The sequence below is a fragment of the Lutra lutra genome, chromosome 4, assembly GCF_902655055.1.
Source record: "Lutra lutra chromosome 4, mLutLut1.2, whole genome shotgun sequence".
Lineage (NCBI taxonomy): Eukaryota > Metazoa > Chordata > Mammalia > Carnivora > Mustelidae > Lutra > Lutra lutra.
In genome coordinates this window covers 29,871,004-29,883,014 of record NC_062281.1, presented here as the reverse complement: position 1 = coordinate 29,883,014, position 12,011 = coordinate 29,871,004, and the positions used below count along the sequence as shown (strand labels likewise).

Genomic DNA, 12,011 nt, shown 5'->3' with positions numbered 1-12,011 from the left:
ATACTTAAAGATCTTTATCACTATTTCCTTAATCCCTACTTCTTCCCCAAGCATCGCCAACACCACCAAAACTTCTCTATTGTGAATCTCAGCTACTATTTTCATGGACATTTTTAATCAGAATAGAGTCCAGAAAATACTCTGTAATTCTAGCCAGAACGGCTCTAAGTTCTTAATTTTTAGATTTAGTTATGGTACTTGATATTTAGATATAGTACTTGACAGGTGGAGCCAAGAACCCATACATTAGCATTCCTAGGTGGCTTCTTGCCAAGGAATGTATAAGTAATCCACAAGGCAGGATTTGACAGTCCATGATCTCCCCACCATGAATCACCACTCAGAACTTATTCACTTCTAGTATTCTTAAACTGACTTTGAGTTGATTCTAAGCCCTTTGGTGGCCCCATCATTCAATTTTTAAAACCCACCAATGATCTCACTCCATAGTAAAAAGCACCCCACATTGATTATAACTGTGTTTTAAAAACTGCATTGCCAGACTCTAAGTCAAAACAAAGCAGAACACCTCTGGAAGAGGAAAATCCCGGAGCTCCAATCAGTGTAGAAGCTTACCTACAATCAGATTTATATAACGGTCTCTTCAAGTGTATTCTTCAACCGGCTTAATTAATGTAACAAAATGCAAAGGGTCATTGATCACTTTGTTGCAGGCCATCTGAGAGCAAACTATCCCCAGGAACAGAACACTCTGTTAAATTTCAGTAGTGCAAGAGAATATGGAAAGGAGTCCAACACAGAACGTATTGTTACTCTTCAACTAATGGCATTAGACAATTAAAGCTAAGTGTTTTCTATTCATTAACCAAGAGAATGTTTCCAGAAGGAAGTACACTTTTGAAATTTTTTTCCCAAAATTTTCAGTCAGAAGTACAAGAACTAGAACACTTTGCTAATTTAAAGAGTCCTAAATTTACACATACTTCCACAGTTATATTTTAACATTTGTGAAAAACAAATTTTTACTCACTAATAATTCAACCGTGCATTGAGTGCTTTTGTGTGGCAGGTATATTTACAAAGGACTTCTCCCAACTTCTATGTACTAGAGATCCAATAAAAGTTTGTTGATTTACTCTGGTCATGAAGCCAAAAACAGAACTTTGGTGTTATAGAATGTGGGATCCAAAACAAATAAAGAGACTATGATCCACAAATTAAGGCTACTGCTTTGACGCTTTTGAAGATGATTCGTTATAAAAATGGTAATAATCTTCCAACACAAATTATTGATATGGCTGTCATCTCCTGTTACATGGCTTTGCCCTTTTAATTTAAAGAAAGCTTTTCCACAGTATTTAAGATTGCCCTGAAGGGGCGCCTGGGTGGCTCAGTGGTTTAAGCCGCTGCCTTCAGCTCAGGTCATGATCCCAGGTCCTGGGTTCGAGCCCCGCATCAGGCTTTCTGCTCAGCTGGGAGCCTGCTTCCTCCTCTCTCTCTGCCTGCCTCTCTGCTTACTTGTGATTTCTCTCTGTCAAATAAATAAATAAAATCTTTAAAAAAAAAAAAAAGATTGCCCTGAAATCTTTATATTGTGCCACTGAATTCCAGCCAAATGTTTTAATGGACCCTGGTATTAAATAATTTTTATTTCAGTATTCCTTTAAAACTTCTGAATCAACAGATTCAGTCTTTAAATTGACAGGACTCTTAAAAGAGGATTCAATTGTTTGCTTTCTTCTCAAGGTGATGCTCTAATACATTCCAATGACTCAATTTCTTCAACAATATTTCAGTTATAATAAACTTTAAAAGAGAAAATAATAAAAGGTTAGGAAGCCAGCCTTCTGGGTTTAGAGATGCACCATGTCCTAACTAGCTACAGGAAGTTAAAATGAATTCTAGTAATTTCTTCAGCACCTCAGGAAACTGTATCATCCCTGTGAACACAGCAATTAAGATGATTACTGACAATCACCGTTATTAGGAATTGGATCTATTCCTATAGCTTATCAGCACGTTGAGGGATATGTGGGCTCCAGGTACTATTTCCCCTATGACTTGCCTTACAACCCCCAAATAACCCACAGTTATGTGAAAATGAACCCAATTATGTGAAAATGATCACAGGCATGTCTGAATATTGTGTTACCATGAGTAACCTATAAGTTAGATTTTATTAGAACACCGGAACTAGAGAGACTTTGGGGAAAATATAAATTGTACATTTACTGACTCTGGAAAATGAGTTTCAAGCATAAGTCATGTGATCTGCCCAATCTCTTAGATTCAGAGAGGGATTGTGAAACAGTGCTACATGCCAGTTCCAACTCTTTCTTCCATACTCACTAGACTTTGCCACTCACTGATAGACAGGGGTATGCCAAGGGCTTTCTCCCCCAAGGAAGAATGTCTAGACAATAGCACGACCCATGACCATGCTCAGAATCTCTTCTGAATTATACATGAAATCAAAAGTCAGAATTTTTTTCTGAATCAAGAGGAAGAAAGAATTCTAAAAATCTTCCAGAGAACTGAGGAATCAATCAACTCCCTGTATGACTTCCTGGACAGACTAATAAACTAATCTCTGATGATTAATCAAAATGTCCCCAAATCCCATGTAACCAGATCCTCACAAATGACATGCTACTAATTCAACTGTGACCCCCCCAAGATAAAATTTCCATTTTATCTTTTATTCCATTTTATTACTTTTGCATTTTAAATTTTATTGTTTATTTTTTTCCCCTAGGAAATAGATAGGTATGCAGCATCCCTATCTGCCTTGTTATGACAACTTTCTTGTCCCTAGTCCTTTCTTTCTCTCTTTCTTTCTTTCTTCTCCCTTCTCCTTTCTAAATGGAGCACTCTGATTTGGGGCAAAAAAACCCACAAGTAATCCCAGGGCTACTGATGATTCCTACAACAATATTAGCCTTTCCAAGTATTCCATAAACATTCTTTATAACAACTAGAAGTCTTCAACTCAGTATATATGTTGATTTCTGTAATTATCTAGAAAGAAAACTAGATGTAGTATCAAAAGAACTTAATCCAATAACTACCTTTGCTGCTTATACATATATATAAGTTGTATGACCTTGTTTCTCTGCTTCTCTTATCTCAGTGTACATCCCTCATCAATGAAATGGGAACAATAACACCTGTCCTACAGATTTCATAGGGATATGAACACAAAGTGGCTTGATGACAATGAAAGTACTTTGTTAATACCAAGGATATAAAAACAATTAGCTGATATTAGGACTCCATTCAGGATCCAGGGTATTGACAAGAATGGTGGAATTTTCTCCTGCATTATCTTGATATCTCAGATCAAGTGTGGCTAAGAAAAAGGGGATGATATTGAAAAAGTGGTTTTTGTGTATACGACCCAGAAGAAGCCAACCTTACCACCACCTTACCATGTGTGCACCCCATACTATTCCCTATTCAAGAACATAGTTCTCGGGGTGCCTGGGTGGCTCAGTGGGTTAAGCCACTGCCTTCGGCTCAGGTCATGATCCCAGGTCCTGGGTTCGAGCCCCGCATCGGGCTTTCTGCTCGGCGGGGAGCATGCTTGTCCTCTCTTTCTGCCTGCCTCTCTGCTTACTTGTGATTTCTCTCTGTCAAATAAATAAATAAAATCTTTAAAAAAAAAAAAAAGAACATAGTTCTTCCAATTATCTTTCTTTCTCTCCTGGATCACAAATTTTCCCCTCTGTGGGATTGCTCCCTGGCTAACAAAGATATGATATTTTCCATTTTTTTCAAAGATTTTATTTATTTATTTGAGAGAGAGAATGAGAGAGAGAGCCTGAGAGGAGAGAGGTCAGTGGGAGAGGCAGACTCCCTGCTGAGCAGGGACCCTGATGTGGGACTCAATCCCGGGACTCCAGGATCATGACCTGAGCCGAAAGCAGTTGCTTAACCAACTGAGTCACCCAGGTGCCCCTCTTCCATTTTTGAAAAACAAATTGACTCTGCATCTCCATCTGGCAATTCTTCTATTTTACCAGTCCCTTTTCCAGCAAATAGTAGAATATTATTCAGCAATAAAAGAAAGGAAGTACTAATACAGACTTCAACATGGATGAGCCTTAAAACATTATGCTAAGTAAAAGAAGCCAGTCACACCACAAAAGACTAATTCCATTCATGTGAGATGTTCAGAATAGGCAAATCTATGGGGCCATGAATATATTAACAGTTGCCTAGGGCAATCTAGCGCTGTGGAAGGTGGCCGTGACTTCTAAAGTGTATGGGGCTTCTTTTTAGGATGACTGAAGATGTTCTAAAAGTAGAGTGTGGTAATGGTTGCACAACTCTGGGAATACACTAAGAACTCTTGAATTATACACATTAAGTGGGCAAATTTAATTATATATATATTATATTTCAATAAAGAACTATATGAGGTTAATAGTAGTCATAAGTCAAGTTGACAACATGCACTCTTGACATATTGTGTTGAGAATGGCCGTTCACCTCTGTGGCCTTTCTCCCCCAAATCCATAACTTCATTCTAAGCATGAGAAAAACATCAGCCAAGTTCAAATTGAGGGATATTCTATTAAACACCAAACTGGTACTCCTCAAAACTATCAAGGCCATCAAAATTATGGAATGTTAGAGAAACTGTCACATCCTGTCACTGGAGGAGACGTGATGACTAAGTGTCACACAGTATCCTGGGTAAGATCCTGGAACAGAAAACGTGCACCAGGAAAAAACTAAGGAAATTTGAATAAAGTATGACATTAACTAACTTCATAGAAAAACTATCCATGTTGGTTTGTTAATTATGACAAATTCACCACACTAATGTAAGGTGTTAATAATAGGGGGACTTTGATGTAAAGTGAATGGAAACTCTATTATCTTTGCAACTTTCCCATAAATCTAACACTTTTTTTAAAAAGCAATATACAAACATTAGCTAATAGTTCTAAAACTTGTATTAAAATTGTAGTACTAGGGATAGTAGTTAGTAATACAAGGATACTTAGCAGGCTGAACTAGAGAACTTAATTATCCTGGTTTTTCACATGCAGCACGTATATGCCAAGTTGAACTAGTGCCTCCTGGAGGAACCATAAACTTCAACAATCAGAAGATAGAAATCTGTCCAGTTCACGTTAAAAAAAAGAAGGGGGAGGGGAATAAATCCTTAGTAGGGTCTTCATCTAGAGGCTTTATAATGATTACAAAAGGATGTATTGAGAAGGACTAAATCCAAACTCTTTTATGAGAACTATATGCTACTATTCTGCATAATTAAATATAATGAAAAGTAGAATATATATAGTATGGCTTCATTTAACATTTTCTAGTGGATCCTCATGAGAGAGATAACCCTTCCCCATGGTGGCCAAGGACAGAGGCCCTGGCTTATCTCCTCCTTAGTTCCCACCTTGCTCTTCTCAACCATCTCTGTATGGAATCTCTCTCTCTCAACACCATGTTTTAAATAACTGATTAAATTTTATCAATTTAATCAGTCTCCTTTCTTACCGTCACTATACTGTGCAAAAGTGGCTGCTTACCTCCTCATTATGAAAACGGTCTCGTGGAGCTGATGTTTTCAGAACACGACGCTGTATCTCCTTTGACAGCTGCATCTCTCCTTCTGTCTTAGCAACGGGAGGCCAAGCATCCCACAGACTGTGACATCACCTCATCAGATAACAATGATGACTTTTGATGGTTTCCACAAGCTTCCTAGAGAAAGAGATAGAGCTCCACTTAGTCATATGATCTGCAAGTGGAACTTGCATACTAAATTTTTTTTTTAAAGATTTATTTATTTAGTTGGGAGAGAGAGAGAGAGACAGAGAGCATGAGCAAGAGGAGCAGAGGGAGAGAGAATCTGAAGCAGACTCAGTGCTGAGCCTGGAGCCCAACATGGGGCTCCATCCCATGACCCTGAGATCAGACCCAAGCTGAAACCAAGAGTCAGACGCTCAACAGACAGCACCACCCAGGCATCCCAGAACTTGTGTACTAAATTACCGCTGGTCCCCATGATAGGTCTCGCTATCTCACGCCTCCAGAATGCCACACACATCTGCAGGAACATTCTTCCTGTCTGTCTTTACCTCCAGATTTTGGCTTAGATGTCACTGAGACCAGAAAGCCCTCACAAAACGCCCTTTGACCTCAACTCCAGATCAGATGCTCTCATAGAACCAAAACTTTTCTCTGTCTTCTGAGTCATCACAATGTATTATGACTGCCCATCAGATTATAAGGTACATGATGCCACTGGCAATGTCTCTCTGGATCATTGTTGAATTCTCAAGGGCCAGGACGTTGACTGGTACATAGGAGTGATGCAAATGAATGTCCTAAGTGAATGAATAAATTCCTTCCCAATCAAAACATATTGTAAAATCACTTTCCCCTGAAGATTGTGTCATACTCTTTCTCAAGGAACTTTACGTCCTGGTACAGAGGCTTGTAAAGAAGCAATCTTCATCTCATCTCATATCTCATGAATTGCCTTGGCAAAATTGTCAAGGCTTAAGAACAATGGCCCAGAGATATTTTCAGATTTGCCTCTTTGTCACTTTACTTGGGATAAGGAATAGCAACAGAAATATAACTTTAGCAATGGTGTATGAAAGATGATCTCCAGAACATTTTTTTTCTATATGTTTGCTTCTATACCGAATAACAGCTGTTAGAATCCAAGCTATGGATACACTAAAAACTCGTGAATATTTTAGAAAGTGATTAAACTCAATCTAAGATATTGGGAGTTAACTAAAAATAATTATAAGTGGGATTAAATATATTCTCTATTATCCCACTGGAGATGTATTTTCCACTTGATTAATTTTAGAAACATCATTATATTTGTTTTACTCCACACTTTGTTAAATTTTTAAAAATATATTTATTTCAACAAAAAGCTGAAATGTATTGGAGACTCATTTTGTTAATTAACCAATCTCCACTTAAAAGAGATTTTTTAATATTAAAGAGTAAAATGTTTGCAAAAATCTTCTAACAAAATTTTGTAGTATTAAAAACTAGAAAAGGATCATGGCTACATATTTTGAAGTAATTATTTCTATGCCTGAATTTATTCAACATTTACTGGGGGCTATCTTATATTACACACTGTACTACATCCCTGGAGGACAAAGAAATTAATAAACTTACCCATCCCCTGAAGAAGCTTACCATGTATTAGAGAGATGGACAAATATAGATCATCGCAATAAAAAGTTTTAGTAGTGATGGCAAAGCTTGCCTGGGGGACTGTGGAAGCTCATGGCAGAGATATTAACCTTGAAACGTGGCTTTTCTTAAAGACAGTGCTTCCTCACTGACATTAAGTGAAAAGAGGTCAGTTGATATTAAATGTGGATTCAGTGCTCCACTTGACAATTGTAGAGAAAAGCACAAAGACAGATGAAATTCAAACTTTAAGTTTGGAAATTTAGCAGCAATATATATGTTGGGTTTATGCTTAGAAGAAATTAAATGTTTAAGTGACCACAATGGGATAACACAGTAGAAATCTCAATATTGGAAAGGCAAGACTTTCACAGGGAGAAAGAGCAAAGTGTAAAGGAAAGAACATGGGCTTTGACTTAAGTAGACAGGTTGAATCACAACTTTGTCACTTACTACTCACATATCTTTAGACAAATCACATATATTCTCTAAATCCCAATCTCCCCATATGCAAAATGGAGCTAATATTAGCTTACACATGGAGTTATTATAAGCGTTAAATAAGATAATATTTATATATCTTTACGAGTCATCATAAAGAACTTGGATGTGATGGTAGCAATGTCATCGTGTAGCAAGCAGAGATTCAACTATAGGATGTTTAGTCCTTGGTGAGGAGTGGGAGGTTGTTGGCAGGTCTGAAGCAGTGACTGGAGGTCAGAGAACCTGGAGTACTAGACAGGAGACAAAGACAGGGATGTAAGTGATGATGACGATGAAGATGATACTACTGTAGCTCCTTCCAAAGCTCAGAATATTTATCACTAAATTAAGTCTTTGATTTCCTAGGACTGATTAAAATATTTACTCATAATCTTAAAAGTCTGCTCAGAAAAAAATTAGGCTTCAGTCAACCTCTGGACTGAGTAAATCCTTCTTATCTCTAAGAAGTCAGAATCTCTGGAATAATACTTTACCTGGTATTTCATGAACCTATGTGAAAATTACACCTTCTCCCACAGAACAACATCTTAACCCCAGTGAGCAAAATATGAAGTATAACTACCCTCCATGCACTGAATCCAAAGAGAAGCTCATGGAACAGTGAGTGAGGCAGAACAGGGGACTTGGGCACATTCTTGGAGGGCAGGGAGACCTTCAGGAAAGTGATCAAATGACCGTAGAAGGGAGGGAAAGAGTAACTTGAGAGTTGGCGGATAGATCATAGGTGGCACTGCAAGAAAGTAGTAAGAGTTGTTCAAAAAGAGATAGTAATGGTTAAAAAAAAAAAAAAGACAAAGGCTATTTGTGCCCTTGGATGCAAAGTCTTGCAGCTAACATTTGGAGAGCCAAGGAAAGAGGTAGTTAACTATAGATCCGAGAAGAATAACAGTAAGAGAGTAGCATTACTCCCACAATGTAGGCTACAAGGGGCATTCCTAGCTGAGGTAGAAGAGATATGGCTAAGAGTAAGACAGAGCCCCAGGATCAGACAACAAAAAATGCCAGGAAGAAAAGGGAAGTTTTACAACACAGGAAACCAAGATGGAGTCTATCACCAGGATTAGGAACAAGGTTGGGTGATGAATTTATACTAGATTCTGATGACAGAGTACGTATCTCGATGTAGAATCTTTATTTCTACACTGAAGACCCTTAAATAGCCCTCTCTCAAAACAGGATCCCCCTGAAGGCCAGAACTAGATAGAGGCTGTTAGCACTAGCTTTGGTAAAACAGCCAGAAGGTCAAAAGGGATGAGGGCGAAGAATCTGTTCCTTCCATTTTGGGTAGTTTTCAAGTTCAGAACATCTAGAAAGTTTGGGCCAAGGAAGCTGAAATTTCTCAAAATCTGTGAGAGACTAAAGGTAACTGAAAATTTATTTTATTTTTTAATTTATTTTTAAAGATTTTTTTTACTTTTATTTTTAAGTAATCTCTACACTCAACATGGAGCTTGAACTTATGACCCCAAGATCAAGTCACATGCTCCATTGACTGAGCCAGCCAGCTGCCCCTGAAAACTTATTTCAAGATATGTAAAGTGTTGTTTTTGAAGAAAAGCAATCAATTATTATCTTCTCTACCCAAAGATAACCATGGCTACAATTTTAACATGTCCTTCATAAAATTAAAATATTATGGTCTCTTTATATAGTCACTAATCAAAGGATAATATTTCCATAGTGCTTTAGAGTTTCAAAGCCCTTATCATGTTCATTATTTTTAAATTTTATTTTCTCAATATCTCTGTGAAGTAAATGAATGAAATATGAATATGAAGTAAATGAATGAAAATATGATCAGGCATATTTTCAGATATAGAAATAGAAGTATTAAGGTCTTAAAACCACTTAACATAGACAAAACCAAATAATGTAACTCTGAGTCCAGGACAATCTCCAGAATCTGCAAAATTGTGTTCTTTGATAATCTTGTCCCTGGGCAATTTTGGATATTAATTTCATCCTACCTATTGTCTGGTTCCCATGCATTGCTTGTTCTTAGGAGCAGGGTCAGCTCTACGTAAAATTTCCAAGTTTGTTTTCTCTGTCCTGCATCTCCCTTTACCCTGAAGGAAAGCTGGACAATGGGAAGGACAAAACTTGGGATCCAGGCTGACTTGGCTTCCAGTCCCGGCTCTAAGACTCTACCACTTCCGCCAAAGTACTTACCAGCACCTACGCTTCATTTTCTAATTTGAAAAATGGAAGATGCAATACTATTTTGGAGGATTTTTGGCCTTTTAAATATGATAATGTATGTAAAGCAGCTAGTGTAGTAGTGTCTGGAGCATAGTAGACATCCAATAACCATCGGCTTTTTTAAAAGACATTTTATCCTTTTCAAAATATTACATTACCTCATTTGATTGAGGGGAGCAATATTGGCTCCATTTTTACAGATTAAACTATAAGCTTAAGGTCATTTCTCAGGGCCACATATAAGGTAAGTAGAGACGAGATCAAACCCTAGGTGTCCTAACACTTGTCACAGACATCTTTGGTAGCCCATGTCACAATCTCTTAGCTGGCCTCTGATTTCAGCCATTGCTACAGTGGATGGTTCATTCCTGTTTGCAGAAAATATCTTGCTTCTGGTATCCATTGTGCCCGGACTGTCTATCTTCTCTGCCTCAAGTTTCTCTCTAAAGCCCCCCATGTAATTCCATGCACGAGAATCGTGGAAGTGTGGACCATTAAGGACACTAAGGACACTCCTCAACAAAGGCGAGATTGGCCACCAGGGGATCAATGCCCCGCCTCTCTTTCCCTGGACGGATAATCCTGAAATGCATGACTTGATCCACAGTTGCCTACAGGGGGATCCACTGCAATAATACTCCCTATTTTAGCTTTTCTTCTATCACACTCTCTCTCTTACCCTAATACTGCTTCCTGGGATGATCTCACAAATTAACTGCCTGCATTGAAGTCCTTATCTCAGACTACATCTTGGGAGCTAATGGTTAGGGGTTCGGCGTTGGCGGGGGGGTGCTGTTTTACTTTCATTGGTTTGTTTGTTTTCTTTTCATTTGTATTTGCACTGCATTTCTCTTGATTTCTCCATAGGTCACCAAGATGCTGGTGGTGGTTGTAATTCTGTTTGCCCTTTTATGGATGCCCTACAGGACTCTTGTGGTTGTCAACTCATTTCTCTCTAGCCCTTTCCAAGAAAATTGGTTCTTGCTCTTTTGCAGAATTTGCATTTATCTCAACAGTGCCATCAACCCAGTGATTTACAATCTCATGTCCCAGAAATTCCGTGCCGCCTTCAGAAACCTCTGCAACTGCAAGCAGAAGCCGGTGGAGAAACCCGCTAACTACAGCGTGGCCCTGAATTACAGTGTCATCAAGGAGTCAGATCATTTCAGCACAGAGCTGGATGATATCACTGTCACGGACACTTATTTATCAGCCACCAAAGTATCTTTTGATGATACCTGCTTGGCTTCGGAAATAACCTTTAGCCAAAGCTGATTCATGAACGAGAAGAAAATGGACCACAGAGTAAATGAGAATCTGTGCCGTCCTCAGCTCAAGAGGAAACAGCCAGTGCTTGTACCTGAAGACAGCACAGATAAAATCTTTGCCACTGCTCTAATAAATCCTGGCCTAAGATACTTTAACCCATAAGTACGCTTCATATTTTCCTTCTAGCATCACAAAAATGTGCCCCCCCCCCCAAGTGGAGCAGATTGTGAAAGAACCAAATGATAGAAAGAGCAGTGTGGCTCTTTCCGTTTAATCTGAGAAATTCGCTATATTTTCTAGGGCTGTGAAGCGTAGATATAATCTAGACTTTGACTAAACATTATTCATAATAAATGTAATTTCTCAAACTCCCTCAAATTATTTGTACATTTGGTAATTTGACCACATGGAATTGTTTAAATATTTGCATTTAGCATTTCATTTTAACCCAGAATAAGTGCTCTTTCATGACTATCTGAAACTACAGGGGAAAAAAATAGAAAAAGATTTTATTTAATGAGTAAACATGAGATTCCAAATATATTCACTAAGTGAAAAACAAAAACAAATGTCATAATCCTCATAAAATTCTGAGATGATTTTTTAAATTCAAGGGTGGTTGGCACAGAGTGTTACACTAGTTTCGGCGTAAAACATAGTGATTTGACAGCTGTACACATTCTGCTATGCTCACCGCAAGTGGTAGCTGCCATCTGTCACCATGTAACACTGTTACAGTATCAGCGACCATATTCCCTCAGCTGCTCCTTTCATCCCCTGAGACAATTTTTATGTCTTACAAAGTAGATGTCATCATTCAACTCTAATGTAAGATAAACCTCAAAATACCCAGAATTACAACTTGAGAAGACATGTAGATGTGATTTTTA

The 12,011-nt window shown here is 38.1% G+C and overlaps 1 protein-coding gene across 1 annotated transcript in view; it reads left to right on the top strand.

Moving 5' to 3' along the window:
* The window catches only part of TRHR (thyrotropin releasing hormone receptor), a 35,750-nt gene extending 24,623 nt beyond the window's left edge, over positions 1–11,127 (top strand). Inside the window, exon 2 of the mRNA XM_047728756.1 lies at positions 10,720–11,127. Within this exon, the coding sequence (XP_047584712.1) occupies positions 10,720–11,127 (408 nt within the window). The remainder of the gene's footprint in view (positions 1–10,719) is intronic.
* The last annotated feature ends 884 nt before the right edge of the window (positions 11,128–12,011 follow it).